General features: G+C 40.5%; 1 protein-coding gene across 1 annotated transcript; it reads left to right on the top strand.

Moving 5' to 3' along the window:
* Positions 1–2,416: 2,416 nt before the first annotated feature.
* LOC134216427 (uncharacterized) lies at positions 2,417–4,468 on the top strand. Its single transcript, XM_062695320.1, has 4 exons — positions 2,417–3,116; positions 3,180–3,600; positions 3,687–3,922; positions 4,153–4,468. The coding sequence occupies exons 1-4, from the start codon at positions 2,461–2,463 to the stop codon at positions 4,286–4,288; spliced, it is 1,449 nt and encodes a 482-aa protein (XP_062551304.1). The 5' UTR covers positions 2,417–2,460; the 3' UTR covers positions 4,289–4,468.
* Positions 4,469–16,548: the final 12,080 nt, after the last annotated feature.

Here is a 16,548-nt window from a genome sequence, read left to right as displayed (position 1 = left end):
ATTTCGAGTGGATGAAAAACAAGTTGGGCCATTGGGATATTGAATAGTATAATATCCCGCAGAACAATCTTCAAATAAAATGTTGCCGTTGGAATTGCTTTGAGCATTATTCCATGAATGGTGTTTGGCATTGAAGTCACCAATTACGAAGAATTTTGATTTGTTGCGAGTCAGAATTTGAAGATCAGCTTTCAACAAATTCTTTTGCTGCCCATTGCATTGAAAAGGCAAATAGACTGCAATGAAGGAAAATTGACCAAAATTTGTTTCAACAGAAACTCCCAAGGTTTCAAAAACTTTGGTTTCAAACGAAGAAAATAATTTATGTTTGATACGTCTATTAATGACAATGGCGACCCCACCACAGGCGCTGTCAAGACGATCATTTCTGTAGATAAAATAATTTGGATCTCGTTTAATGGAGAGTCCTGGTTTTAAATAGGTTTCAGTTATAATGGCAATATGCACATTATGAACTGTTAGGAAGTTGAATAATTCATCTTCCTTACCCTTTAGAGAGCGGGCATTCCAATTTGGAACTTTCACTCAATTATTTAGATCTATTAAAACGGAGTCCGATAACAATTTTTTGTGTGTACTTTATACCAACCTGAACAGCTTCTGGTATGGTATTTGCTTTGAACATTGCATCAATCATGTGATGCAATTGTTCAGTTAAAAAATCAAAATCGGAAGCAATCATGCTACCTGAATCGGCAACATGACCGTTATTTTCCGTTGGGACATGGGTATAAACCTCATTTTGAGAAGAGAAATTTTGTCTACCAGCAGCGATGTTTGCATACGTAGGTACATTGGAAAAATTGGAATTTACTGAAGTGCTTGCTACCCGTTGACGAGCGGCAAAATTTGTTTGTGAATTGTGGTGGGTATGAATTGCTCGACCGGTAACCGGTTTCGAAATTTGAGCGTTTGAAAAATTTCTACCCGTCGAATCTGGGATCCGATTGAATTTCCCGTCATCAATTTTGCACGGAATTCAAAACTTTTGCGTGAAGGGCATTCCCAGAAATTGGATTTATGATTGCCCCACAGTTTGCGCACTTAAATTTATTGAATCTTCTCTCACAGGACATGCGTCCTTGGCGTGAGAGGTTCCACCACAAATCATGCATTTAGCATCCATGTGACAATGTTTGGTTCCATGACCCCACTTTTGGCACTTACGGCACTGGGTAGGGTTTTGGAAATTTCCCCCAGGCCTGCGGAAATGTTCCCATGTAACACGGACATGAGACATAATACAGGCCTTTTCCAAACTTTTCATATTATTTAGTTCACTTTTGTTAAAATGAACTAAATAAAATTCTTGAGAAATGCCCCTCTGGGAAGTACCAGAGTGGGATTTCTTTTTCATCTTAATTACTTGGACTGGGGAAAATCCAACTAATTGAGACATTTCAATTTTAATCTCATCCAGTGATTTATCATCACTGGGGAGACCTTTCAAGACGACTTTGAACAAGCGCTCAGTTTTGTCGTCGTATGTAAAGAATTTATGGCGCTTCTCAGTTAAATACTGAAGAAGACGTTTGCGATCGTCAAAGGATCCCGGCAAAACGCGGCAGTCACCCTTCCTAGCAATCTGAAATGAAACCTCGATCCCCTGTAGGTTACTCAAAATCTCATTCCGGAAGCCAGAAAACTCGGCAACAGATACCACAATTGGCGGAACCCTTTGCTTTTTCGCATGAATCGAATCACCTGGGGTATATTCGATTTGCTCAATTTCATCATTAATCAAATCGAACTGATTGCTCAGTTCGATTGGAGAAGAATTATTTCCGATATTAGAGTTAGAAGGAATATCTGAATTCTCCAGCTTCCTTCTATTTTTTCCGCGTTTTGGCAGGACGGTCTTGAAACCTTGTTTCTTTGAAGGAAGTGGAGAATTCAGAGACTCCCCTTTCCTCTTGTTTTTATTAATGCTCATGGCTGAGCGTGGAGACGGGACCTTCTAAGAGGTTTTTTCCCAGAACGGTGTCTCTGCAGGATTACCACCGCTTGTCGGAATTTTTACTTCTGCAAACGGGTCCAACGTAAAACGAAGGCACGGGTCCTTGCAAAGATCGTAACGGGATCAGTGGGTACAAATAGCGCTAAGAAGCACCGTTGAAATTAAAATAGCTTCCGGTAGTATTAAAAACTTCCTTCCGCAAAGAGAGAAAGAACCGCACAGCACGAAAGCACGATGCGGTCTGATTTGTCAAACAGATCATTGTTCTAAATACAAAGTGAAAGAATGTCATTTCGCCATCCAGTATGATTCTCACGTCACGCTACTCGTAGAATAAATCTATTTTTTTATTATTAAAATACTGGTGCTGCTCAAGATTAGAGCTTATTTGACAATTTGACATCCAGCATTTTGCATCGTAGTCAACCTTGCCAGAAATTCAGACACAGACCTGAACAGACAACTTTCGAACGGCAGCAATAATGACAACAAAATCAGAAAACGGTGCATTGAAACTATGCAAAAGAACTTACTTTATGCGAACCGAATCAGTGCCGACCCAATCCGGCATGCGCCATGAGCTAGGATCTGAAACAGCTGACGTCATCCTGGAGTGCATGAGCCCTGAATGTCAAGCTTGGATGGGGGTCGATAGGAAACTGTTGGGTCCCTCTGCTTACTGCGTGGATAGTGAAGAGTTGAAGTACAACATACACGAGCACATTTTGCATCTTGGGCAAGAAGCGGAGAATATGCAGAAGCGAAGACGTAAACGTAATGCTAAGAAAAGTAAACTTAGTGAGGAGCTGGAGTTTGCCAAATTTGAATGCCGGCAAAAGATAGAAATTGCACGTGACGAGGAAAGGAAACGGATGAATCTGTTACTGGAAGCAGCAAAATGTGAACTACAAGAAAAATTTCAAAAAATGAAGGTAGAACTCGGAGAGGATTACCGTAAAGGCAGGCGAGAAATGGGCCAATTTATGTGTAGAAACTTTAGAAATCAAGCGAGGGAACTCATTGCACATATTGCTCAACAATACAGGCAGGAACTAAATAGAGAAGTAAATGCAAGGGTTGACCGCGAATTTCAACGCATTTCAAATCAGTTAGATGAAATTATACAAGATGCTGTAGAGTAAGTTTTTTTCGATTGAATACTACTATTTATTGTAATATTTTGTAATTGACAAATATAAAGTCATCAAAAAACTATGGATGAGCGAGCGATGCGAAAAATGTGCTACCGGTATGAAGAACTTTTGCGCAATGTACAACATCGTGAAGCTTGCCACCAGCTCTCCACACTAGCACAAAAAATATGTTCCGAGTGGATTGAGCTGTCGAAGCGCAAAACTAACCCGGATATTTCCTGCCAGACTTCATTTGTCCTAACGGAACCTAATGCAGAATCCGAAATGACAGACAGCAATGAATATTTCGAAGGTCCAAGTGATTTGTTGGAAACTGATGACATATTTATTATAGAATCTTGTTTCATGAGGCCTGGCCCTAGTCCGGTGTATAGCTTTGCATCCAGTTCTTTGGAAGATGATGCAGTACAGTCGTCATCTACTTTGGAGGCGCTGACCTTTGAAGGGAACGTTTATGCCCAACCGAAGGTAATTTTTTGTTTTATTGGACAAAACATAAGCTATATTACAATTTTATTGTAAATATATCAAATTCTCTTTAAAATCTCTTGCAGTACTACCAAAAGTTCTACGATCAATTGTTTCCCACACCTATGGCGACGTGGGAGAGAAAGGCAATGGAGCTTGACAAAAAATCTCAGTCATCTATGGGTTCACTGATTTCAATCGATTCGGATTTTACAAAAAATATTGTTGACCGAATACTAGATCAAGCAGATCTTAGCGAAGAAGCCGCCATCGAAATAATGTTGTCCAATATTGATTTGAGTGTTGAGCCTACTTCTGAAAGGTACGAGGCTCAGTTTATTTACTCTTAAATCTAGACCAACATTCGAAAAAAGTATTATGTACAGCCGAAATGAAATTTTTCCAGTTCTTCGTCAACATACACAGCTATGTATATACATTATACATAGAAGACAAATTAATATGTTTACATTTTGGCTGTTAGTCTTTTTTCTAATGTTGATCTTAAAATATAAAAATTTATTAATGTACATGTACATTATTATCTTTTAGCGCTGAATCCCTACCGCCGGAGGCAACTATCTCAGAGCTGTTTTGCTTGGAAAAATCGGAATCGGCAATCAACATCTTAGCTAACGGAATCGCTATCAAATACATTCGAGCGACTGAAAGAGATTTCCATCAATAAATTATTCTTTCATTTCAAATTTGATATACCTAGTAAAAATAGTAAAAAAAATATAGCTGTGCCTCAGGATTAGATTTAAAGAATTGTTAATTCCACCTTAAGTCGTATCTGTATCTCAAAAATAATATTCACGATTTAGTCTGTCCTAGCCATGTCAAGACCTTGGTAATCTTTAGCAAGAATTTGGTTCCCATGTATTATGTCTTGGGAGCATGATTGGAGCGGGATTCCGACTCGGAAAATCGTAATTCCAATCAATTTGAAACAATGGGCTGTTTAATTGAGTATCCATCTATGTACATTCCTTGACCTGATCTAAAGTTTTGTAACTGTTGATCAATAAAATTGCAATTGCCTACTGTACCCAGGGCCGGATCTAGGGGGGGTCCGGGGGGCCGTGGCCCCGGGCCCCCACAAATCTTATGTACCAAAACCAACCTTTTTTGTACATTTTAGGGCCCCCGCAGGCTTTCGGCTCCAGGGCCCCCCTCCGGCTAAATCCGCCCCTGACTGTACCGCTCATAAAAAAAATATACTCTTCCGCTCATTTTTTGGTCGTAACGAAAAATACGCGCCAGATAGTCGCCTAAGAAAAACATACATCCAGAAAAAAACTGCTTCGATATTTTTTTTTAAATTTGGCCACTACGTGGTGCATTCCAGTGGTGAATGCTTGGATAGCACGTGCTATTTGGTCGGGGTTCATCCAAATCGCACCAAGCGGCTTTTCGACTGACTTGTGATATTATGACAACGGAAATAGTTTCATATCAATTTAAACGTACATTTGCAGTAGGATATCCTCAGTTATGGGGTTGAGGGATATCCGATACGATTTACAATCAATTAAATCTGCTAAACGAAAGTTTGAGCAGAAAAATCGGTAATTTTTCGTTAGCGCTTGGTGCGTTTTGGCTGAACCCCGACCATTTGTACTGCGGAGAAATTTTTCACATCTATGAGAGCCTTGGAAAATGATCACGAAAGTTGTCATTTTGTTGCAAGGCACAATACAATTACATTCTAAAGGAAGATGCAACGAACTACACAATCGATGTCGATAGTTACGTTGAATAGCTTGTTACTATAAATTTGAATTAAATTCGAGTTAAGGTACCCCGGGGTAAGTGGGACCTAAAAAAACGCTAGTTCAGCAAAATCATTAACGCATACTTAGAAAACAGGATATTTCAGGACATTAACCACGGATACATCATTATATGCTTCCGTTGTTGAAGTGTAGACGTGTTGTAAGCCATTTATTCAGTTTCAAAAATAGTGGTAGTGACATAAATAAATTTACCTGTGGGACCCACTTACCCCTTCAAACGGGGCAAGTGGGACCTATTCTGCTTTATACTGTCGAACGAAACTAATTCGAAGAATGTAGATATAATGTTCATGAATTTTCTGAGTCGTAGTATTTCAGATCATGAATGGAGGTTTATTGCTTGTCAGACTTTTGTTTTTGCAAAAAGAAAGGGATTACAATGTTAGCAGATATAAAAACAAGACAACAGCCGGTTTACTGTTTAATTGGCTATTGTCTGGCTTCCCTTTAGCTTACTTTCTTACCAAATGTGTTAGATGAAAGAGATGAGCAAATCTTTGTTCACTTTTGGAATGAATGTTTCTCTGTTTAGAACACAAATTATTACATATTTAGAACTTCAAATAGAACGTTTTTATTCAGGCGATGCGCAGTGTTGTAAGTTTGTAATAGAACGAAATGGCCAATTTATGTCTTAAGCACTTTATTTATCTGAAAATCTGTTAATCTTATGCGATGTTTAAAAATAACAAAACACAAGAAAAAACCTGTTGATCTATTGTAGAATAAATATATTGTTCGCACTGTAAACGGGAAATTTCGCATAGTTATAACCATTGCTCTTTTCCATGAGGAAGATAATTTCCAGAAAGTAAAATATACATTTGGTAAATCAACTGTACACTACTTCTTAACAACGAAACCAGCGATATCAACTGCATTTGATTCAGATTCATATGATATATGAGTGTCGAAGTTATTTTTCACTAGAAAACAATCTAAAAACAGGTAAAATGGCTCTATCGAAAATGCTTTTCAAATATGTCCCACTTGCCCCATGTATGTTAAAACTTAAGGGCAAGTGAAAATTGCAGATTTTGGCTTTAATCAAAACTTTCAAATCGTTTTCGATGTCACACAATTATTTAATTGCTCAAAATATTCACTTTCCACATCAGTGATGAATTTAGAAACGACTATTTTGTTGAAAATCCATTGAATTAAAATAAAAGTAATAAATTTTGCCGGTAGTTTAAAGTCATGATTAAACTAATGTGACCAGCAAGCGTCCTGCGAAACGCGGGACGCCTATCTGGATTGCGTCACTGGCTTGAAAATGGATCCTTCAAAAAGGCATTTCTCATAGATTTTGGCCCAAAATGAATTGTAAAAATATTTGCAAGGCTGTATGATTTGTAATAAATTTGTAAAACGAAGTTGAAAAATGCAGCGTCCCGCGGGACGTCTGGTCACATTAGATTAAACAATACCATTAGTATGGTGCCACAAATGGTTTTGATTCCATTTTTTTTGTGTCAGACGAATTCGTTGATAATTCTGCTTCATCTTTCTAGAACATTGTTACCATTAAAATCGTTCACAGATTAATCGGCAGCCATAGTACCCACTTACACCGTATTTTCACTTGCCCCGGGGATAGATAACGATTCGGTAAGACCTAGGGTAAACTCGCTTGATATCTAAGAAAGGTCGAAGTAGCCCTATTTTTTCGTTTGCTAATAGGAAGACTCATTAGCAATAAATCAGCTGGTTTGGGAGGAAATCATAAGACATCATAAGACAACCGAATTGGTGTTCATTGAGCATTGAGAAAAACATCTTTAAGTAAGTTAAGAGTGATTCGTCAGTATGAATCCCATTGGAAAAACTTCAAGTAAGTTCTCTGTATGTTTACTGGGTGTTTTCTATTATTATTATTTATTCAGACTAAGGCCGAAGTGGCCTGTGCGGTATATAAGAGTCTTCTCCATTCGGCTCGGTCCATGGCTACACGTCGCCAACCACGCAGTCTACGGAGGGTCCGCAAGTCATCTTCCACCTGATCGATCCACCTTGCCCGCTGCGCACCTCGCCTTCTTGTGCCCGTCGGATCGTTGTCGAGAACCATTTTCACCGGGTTACTGTCCGACATTCTGGCTACGTGCCCGGCCCACCGCAGTCTTCCGATTTTCGCGGTGTGAACGATGGATGGTTCTCCCAACAGCTGATGCAACTCGTGGTTCATTCGCTTCCTCCACGTACCGTCCGCCATCTGCACCCCACCATAGATGGTACGCAACACTTTCCTTTCTAAAACTCCCAGTACGCGTTGGTCCTCCACGAGCATCGTCCAGGTCTCGTGTCCGTAGAGAACTACCGGTCTAATAAGCGTTTTGTAGATAGTCAGTTTGGTACGGCGTCGAGCTCTATTCGATCGGAGCGTTTTGCGGAGTCCAAAGTACGTACGATTTCCTGCCACTATTCGTCTCCGAATTTCTCTGCTGGTATCGTTATCGGCGGTCACCAGTGAGCCTAAGTACACGAACTCTTAAACCACCTCGATTTCGTCACCACCGATAGAAACTCGTGATGGGTGGCTCACATTGACCTCTCTTGACCCTCTTCCTATCATGTACTTCGTCTTCGACGTGTTGATGACTAGTCCAATCCGTTTAGCTTCGCTTTTCAGTCTGATGTAGGCTTCCCCCATCCTCTCAAAGTTACGTGCCATGATATCAATGTCGTCGGCGAAACCAAATAACTGGACGGACCTCGTGAAAATCGTACCACTCGTGTCAATCCCTGCCCTTCGTATTACTCCCTCCAAAGCGATGCTGAATAGCAGACACGAAAGACCATCACTTTGCCGTAACAATCTGCGCGTTTCGAAGGGACTCGAGAATACCCCAGAAACTCGACCTACGCACATCACCCGATCCATCGTCGCCTTGAGCAACCGTATCAGTTTATCCGGAAATCCGTTTTCGTGCATTAGCCGCCATAGCTGGTCCCGATCGATTGTATCATATGCGGCTTTGAAGTCGATACATAGATGATTTGTGGGCACGTTGTATTCGCGGCATTTTTGCAATACCTGACGTATGGCGAACACCTGGTCTGTGTTAAAGCGTTCACCCATAAATCCCACCTGGTACTTCCCCACGAACTCTCTTGCAATTGGTGTTAGTCGGCGGCATAAAATTTGGAAGAGTACATTGTAGGCGGCGTTCAGCAATGTGATTGCGCGGTAGTTGCTACAATCCAGCTTATCGACCTTTTTGTAGATGGGACACACGACACCTTCCATCCACTCCTGCGGCAGAACCTCGTCCTCCCAAACCTTGGTAATCACCCAGTGCAACGCTCTAGCCAGTGCCTCACCACCGTGTTTAAACAGCTCTCCTGGTAGTTGGTAAACTCCAGGGGCTTTGTTGTTTTCCAGGCGGCCGATCTCCTCCTAAATTTCCTGAATTCGGAACCGGAAGTCGCATGTCCTGCGCGCGTGCTCCTAGGTTCATTACCATACCGCCACCGTTGTCTGCCATATCGCCGTTCAGGTGCTCTTCGTAGTGCTGCCGTCACCTTTGGATCACCTCACGCTCGTTTATAAGAAGGTTCCCGTTTATGGCCTTACACATATCGGGCTGTGGCACGTGGCCCTTACGTGAACGGTTCAACTTCTCATAGAACTTTCGTGCGTTATTAGCGCGGTACAGTTCCTCCGTCTCTTCACGGTCTCGATCTTCCTGCTGGCGCTTTTTCCTCCGGGAAATCGAGTTTTGTCTGTTCCGCGCCCGTTTGTGTCGTACCTCGTTCGCCCTCGTGCGGTGTTGCAGCAATCTCGCCCATGCTGCATTCTTCTCCTCAACTAACTGCTCACATTCGCCGTCATACCAGTCATTTCTCTCATCCGGAGCCACCGTGCCTAGTGCAGCGGTTGCGGTGCTTCCAATGCTCTCCAGCCATCTTCAAGAGACGCTGCGCCTGGCTGCTCCTCCGTTGGAAGTGCCATTTCCAGCTGCTGCGCGTAATCTTGGGCTAGTCTACCATCTTGTAGCCACCCAATGTTAAGCCACGGCGGACGACTTCGACGCGTGTTGTACACCGTCGAGAGTTTTGAGCACAGACATACTGCAACGAGGTAGTGGTCGGATTCAATATTTGCACTGCGGTAAGTGCGTACGTTCGTGATGTCAGAGAAGAATTTACCGTCGATTAGAACGTGGTCGATTTGGTTTTCCGTTACTTGATTTGGTGATTTCCATGTGGCCTTGTGGATATTCTTGCGGGGAAGAAAGTGCTTCGGACTACCATTCCGCGGGAGGCTGCAAAGTTTATGCATCGTTGGCCGTTGTCGTTCGATACGGTATGCAGACTATCCGGTCTGATGACCGGTCTATACATTTCCTCCATTCCTACCTAAGCGTTCATGTCACCGATGATGATTTTGACGTCCCGCAGTGGGCATCCATCGTATGTCTGCTCCAGCTGTGCGTAGAACGCTTCTTTCTCATCGTCGGGTCTCCCTTCGTGTGGGCAGTGCACGTTGATGATGCTATAGTTGAAGAAACGGCTTTTAATCCTCAGCTTGCACATCCTTGCGTTGATTGGCTGCCACCCATTCACGCGTTGGCGCATCTTTCCCAGCACTATGAAGCCGGTTCCCAGCTCGTTGGTGGTGCCACAGTAAATAAGTAAGCACTACATCAACACTTTCTCCCCCTCCCAAATTACGGTGAGGATGGGCGTGGCCAGGAATAGTTATCCTCATGCTTTTGGGATTTTTAACCTAGATTGGAATCAAGGACTACACCCACCTTGATTTCTGATAGCAATCTGGATAAGGATTTCAAAAGAAAAACATGAGTATCACTAGTGTCCTATCTACGAAGTACACCGTAACTATGCTATGATACATTTCATTCGATTTTAATTAGCCGTCGGTTGTGGACGCATTTTTAAGCGCTCTGCACTTATTTTAATTATTATTTTTATTTTTTTGCTTCAATTGTCGCGCGCGGCCGTCCAGTTAAAATGCAGTGCAGTGTTAAATCGTGCAATATCAGCGACGACCGGTTCCTATGGAAGTGTGAATTTTGTTTTAAAACTTACCATGCTGCATGCGTTGGAGTGCAGAGGCATCAGGAAAATTTCATATTGTCATACATGGTTCCCCTGTGCGACGACTGCCAGCATAACTTGAAGTCAGGAATAGACACCCGCAAGGTACTCCACCAGCAGCAGCAGTTAATTGACACAATAAAAGAACAAACGGATGCTAATCTTCGAGTGGCTTCCGACCTGAAGAAATTAAGTGCAGTTGGCGAATTGTTTGACAATATTGAGTTGCAGCTCAAAGAAACGACTGCGTGTATAAATAAAAACAACTTCGTCCAACTTATCAAATGCTGTTTCATCATTATCACGTTTAATTGAAAACAGCCCGACAACAAGTAAAAAGATAGGTCAGCTGATGAGCTGTCTGCAATAAAAATCATTTAACGGGACTGCTGAACATTTCTATGAACTCCACTAAACAGCATATAAATGATTTCGTGGAGGATCTGACAAAAGATTTGACAGAAGAATTCAAAAAAATTTGTAGTGAATTTCAAACGCTGAGCAGTCTGACTATGGATATGGCTGCTCATTGCAATGAACATAACTCAAGTCAGTCACAAATAGTATCACATGCTTTGACTGAGTTACAATCACTGGCCTCTTCTGTTGGAGGTGATATCTTAAATGAAGTAAAATCTTTGGCGACTGTAGTGAGCACATTGGAGGCCAACATTGGCACTGCTCGCCTTATTCCTAAAGAATCACCACCAAACTTGTTGCAAGAACTAGCTGAAACGGAAGCTGAATCAGAATCGCTCCAAACTAGCTCGGGTTGGCGGCTTCTTGGTTCTATGAAAATATGGAAAGCCGATTGGACTGATTACGATGCACGTAAGCGTCGTCGACTGAACCAGCAACGATTATCTGAGAAAGCTAAGGCAAAGAAAAAGAGGTGTCAACGACGTTATGCTGAGCAATTTAAGAATGATGGCAAGAATGATCGTAATAAAACTAATAAATTTACGACACCAAGTCCACACATCAGAGTGCCACATTTTATTAGAACCATAGTAATAATAAAATGACAACTCAACGAAGCCACTTCGCCCTTCGTGATGACGATAACCATTCTTTTAACCTACCGATGGACAGAGAATTACTTGCAGCTGCTAAGGAACGTTTTTCGCGTCCGCCTCCAACACTGTATCGACCAATTGCATTCCAGAGAGGAGAAATTCTGAACGCGTATCCTGCTTCTGACCGTCCTACGACATCCAATACTCCTAATCAATCACCAATGCGCTTGGTTGGGACCTCTGTGCTTGCCAGTGTTTTTGCCAGCATTGACGAACTCCTTAGAGGAAGGTATTGAATCTACATGTATTAAATGTAATATTCATAGCATAAGTGACGATGACAGAATCACCAACATGACTGTGGTAGCAAGTAAAAATGATCACGAAGTCCCTAATGAAATTCTAATATACTGTCAAAATTTTAACCGAAATTCACAATAAAGTATGTACATGCGCTTACAATATTATAATTGGTACTGAAACTAGTTGGACAGAAAGTATAAAAAATGAGGAAGTGTTCGGTAATAAATACAATGTTTTTAGATGTGATCGAGACCTAATTTTAACTGATAAAAAATCGGGTGGTGGTGTACTAATTGCTGTAAATACCGCATTTGATTCCGACTTAATTGAAACGGAAAAATTTAAAGAGTTTGACGACGTTTGGGTAAAGGTTTTGATTGGCCATGAGACACATATATTTGTGTCAGTTTATTTTCCCCCTCATTTGCAAAGAAACAATCTTATGAAAAGTTTTTAATACAGCAGAACAAGTTATGAGTGACATGGATTCAGAAAATAGAATTCACATATACGGTGACTTTAATCAAACTCAATTGAATTTATTGCAGATGAAGATAATATGTCTTTGCTACTTCCTATCATTGGTGAAAATGAAACTTTACAGTCACTTTTTGAAAAATCTAGTCAGTTGGGATTAAATCAAGTGAATCATGTCAGTAACGACCGTAATGTCCATTTAGATCTTCTCTTCACTAACTGTACGGAAGATTTCAATGTTGATAAGGCCCAGCATCTTTTGTGGAAAAACGAACAATACCACACAGCAATTGAATACTCATTAATAATAAATTCTGCCAGCACTCGCCCGAATAAATGTGCATTTGAAATGGTGAATGACTTCAACAATTGTGACTTTGATAAAATGAGAAATGAACTTGACGCAGTTGAGTGGCAAACAATACTCAATAGTAACTTAGATATAAACAGCAGTCTACATTTTTTAATCAAACACTGTTTGCGTTAGTAGATGAGCTAGTACCTAAGAAACGCAAAAAGTTTTCAACAATTCTAAGAATCCGGTCTGGTTCACTCGTGAGATAAGAAATCTAAGAAATCGTAAACAAAAAATGCATAAAACATACAGGAAAAATCGAACTTCTGATAATCTGAAACAATATATTGAAATATGCAGGAGCTTGACGATCAAATATCAGAAGCATACGAAAATTATAATAGGATTTTAGAAAATAATATAAAAGGATCCTAAAACCTTCTTTAACTTTGTCAAAGAGAAAAAGAAATCGGATACTTTTCCATCATGCATGAAATTTAAAGAATTGGTTAGCCATGATAGCCAGGAAATTTGCAATTATTTCGCGAATTTTTTCCAAAGCACTTACAAACCTCTGGGTGCTGTTTTTGATCGTGATTATTTTCATTATTTACCTGATCAGACAAATGATATATCAATATCCGGTATTACTGTACATGAAATTGTAACAGCATTAGGGCGAAGCCAGAGTAAACGCGACGTGCGGTGCGACGCGACGCGACAGTGCAATTTGACAGCCTGTTGATAATGATTGTTATTCTTTTACGTGAGTCGCGTCGCGTCGCATCGCTCGTCGCGTTTACTCTGGCTTGCCCCTTAGAAGCATTAGATGCGTCCAAGGGTCCTGGACCCGATGGAATTCCCCCTTTATTACTAAAACAATTAGCTACTTCATTTGTAAAACCATTATTTTGGCTTCTTAATAAATCATTAGCTCATGGAGTATTCCCACATTTATGGAAAAAATCTTATCTTCTTCCAATTTTCAAATCAGGCAAACGCTCAGACGTACAAAATTATCGGGGCATTGCAATTATATCATGTATACCAAAATTGTTTGAATCTATTGTGAACATGAAACTCTTTGAACAGGTTAAGCACTTGATCACAAATCGCCAACATGGTTTCTTTAAAGGCAGATCCACTGCCACTAATCTCTTAGACTTCGTGACATTTTCACTTGCTGCAATTGATAGAGGTAACTCTGTTGAAACTTTGTACACGGATTTCAGTAAGGCTTTCGATAGAGTTGACATCTCTTTATTACTCTTTAAGCTTCAGCGATTAGGTTTTTCGGAATATTTGGTTAGATGGATTGAATCATATCTTAGAGATAGAACACAGTTAGTGCGCTTCCATAATAAATTGTCTTCGCCAATTAAAGTTACTTCTGGTGTACCACAAGGATCACACTTAGGTCCATTATTGTTCATTATTTTTGTTAATGATATAACACTCATATTAAAACGCCTTAAGGTCCTTGTTTATGCCGATGACATGAAATTGTACATGGAAATTTGTGATGATGCTGACTTAGCCGTATTTCAACAAGAAATTGACGATTTTTATAACTGGTGCTCAAAAAACATTCTCGATATAAAGTGAAAAAATGTAGCATAATTTCATTTACTAGAAAGCAGATATTACAAAACATTACCTGTAAGCTAGGCCAGGAACGAATTATACGATGCACAAAAGTGAGAGACTTAGGGTTATTATTAGACTCCAAGTTGACCTTTGTAGAACATTATAACGTCATTATTCATAAAGCACATAACATGCTTGGATTCATTAAACGTTTCAGTTATCATTTCAATGACCCTTACACGATAAAAACACTCTATGTGTCCTACGTCAGATCAATATTAGAATACTGTAGCATTGTCTGGTCACCCTATCAAGAAGTCCACTCAAATCGAATCGAATCAGTACAAAAACAGTTTTTGCTTTTTGCTCTTAGAAAGTTAGGTTGGTCAACCCTACCGCTTCCGTCATATGAATCTCGGTGCCTACTAATTAATATCGAAACACTTAAGAAAAGAAGATAAGTTTGTTGTGTAACATTCGTTAATGGTTTAATCTCACATCAGATAAAAGCAGAAAGCCTTCTGTCAGGCTTGAACTTTTATGCACCTACGCGTACCTTGAGAAATCGTGAATTATTTCAACTAAATCTGCAACGCACATCCTATGCTAAAAAACTCTAAGATGAACATATATACTAAATATTGTGAGGTCATCGACATATCAATGTCTAACACGCTAGTGAGGAAAACAATGAATAGTATAGCATAATAGTTGTCTAGTGATTAAAACAGATAGTGTTTAAGTGAAACAATGTGTTTGTAGTCTACAATGCTTGACGAAATAAATAAATTGCCTTTGGTAGCTAAGGTCTCCGCTGGTTGAATTAACCCTTGTAGGAATTCAATATATTTAAACTAAACTTTTTCTTTTTTTACTAAAGATAAAGGAAATTTTCAACCAGACACCTGGGGGCGTACCCACACATTTAATTTTTTTTACCGGGATCTCAGCAAAATGTTGAACTTTTACCGAGAATCGCACAGCCGTGCCCCAGTAAACATGTTTATTTCCGAGATTTCTGTCAAAATTGCTGATAATCAGCAAATAATTTGCCGAAAATCAGCTAACAAACGCTATTTTTGCCGGAATATCAGTTACTTGTTTTGCTGGCGCACGGCTGTGCGGATTTTTGCCGAGCTGCAGAAATGAAAACTGAGTGTGCAGGTAATGTGGGTATGGGAACATCACTCCCGACTCACTAAAACTAACTCCTTCCTCTCCAGTCATTCCACCGGCCCGCAATTAAGAAATACCTCGGGGGATGACTATTGGGCATTGCGCCCCTACATGACGTACACAAGTGCATGTATGCGCCTCAACTCTCCTGATACTCCCCATGCACCACCTGTGCACAAAGACACACTGGCACCACATGTGCCCCAACACTCACCCACCTGAGCCACAAGACCGCCAACAAACCGTTGACCAAGTACCTTGCAGGGGATACCCCAAGTCAACCCCCCAAGCAAAAAAAGACTTTAATGTCCCCTAATTCAGAGGTTTCGCAGTGTTATCGGCCCCTGGCACACCTGCCAGGCCTAGCGAGACTTCTCCCATTCCGTCACTGGCAGCCGGATCACACTACTGCCTAAGCAGACCACACGTACCATGCGAGGCTTAGGTACTTATGTACTCGCCCGTACATTCGGTCAGTCACCCTGTGGGGGTATTACTTCTATTACCCCATCTTCAATTTGCTTGCACCACGTGTGCGCCACTCTCCTGACATTCAGTCACTCTCTCCGCGGGGGTTGCAATACCCCTATCTTCCATTTTTTTCCACTTTTTGCACCTCGTGTACATCCATTTGGGCGTGGAACACCCGGTACATCTTCGATCTTCGAATCGACTTTCACCTATAATTTTTCCCCTACTTTTTTCGAAAGTAGATACACAAAATAATAAAATCCCAAAATGCCAAGTCCCTACGAGTTATTGTTATTGTTTTTGAGATATGAGTTGTAAAAAGGTAAAAAAACGCGATTTTCTTCTCAAAACTTTGTTTCACTTCATACCAGTTTTGAAAGGCTTTTCCGATACAATACCAAGGTTTATATATAGCATTGCAAAGATCACTAAATGAGCTTTCATATCATACTAACGAAAATCGTGATATCATGAAGGAAAAACAAATTAAAATTTAAATACCAAGATAATACGAGAATACCTCCTTAGCCGTGCGGTAAGACTATTGATATTCAATTCGACGAAAATTTGTTGAATGATTGTGCGAAAGAAAAAATGAATCATTTGTTTGAGAAACTGCATAAGTCTATTTTATACAATTTCGAGAAAACAACAAAAAACTGTTTTTGAACAAATTGGCACCGAACCTTTCGATTTCTTCGATACAGACAGGGATAGCAGAAATCGCCTCAATAGATAACGAACAACGACAAAAGAGAGGCAA

The sequence above is a fragment of the Armigeres subalbatus genome, chromosome 2, assembly GCF_024139115.2.
Source record: "Armigeres subalbatus isolate Guangzhou_Male chromosome 2, GZ_Asu_2, whole genome shotgun sequence".
In the NCBI taxonomy this organism is placed as follows: Eukaryota; Metazoa; Arthropoda; class Insecta; order Diptera; family Culicidae; genus Armigeres; species Armigeres subalbatus.
This window is presented reverse-complemented; position numbering and strand designations above follow the sequence as displayed.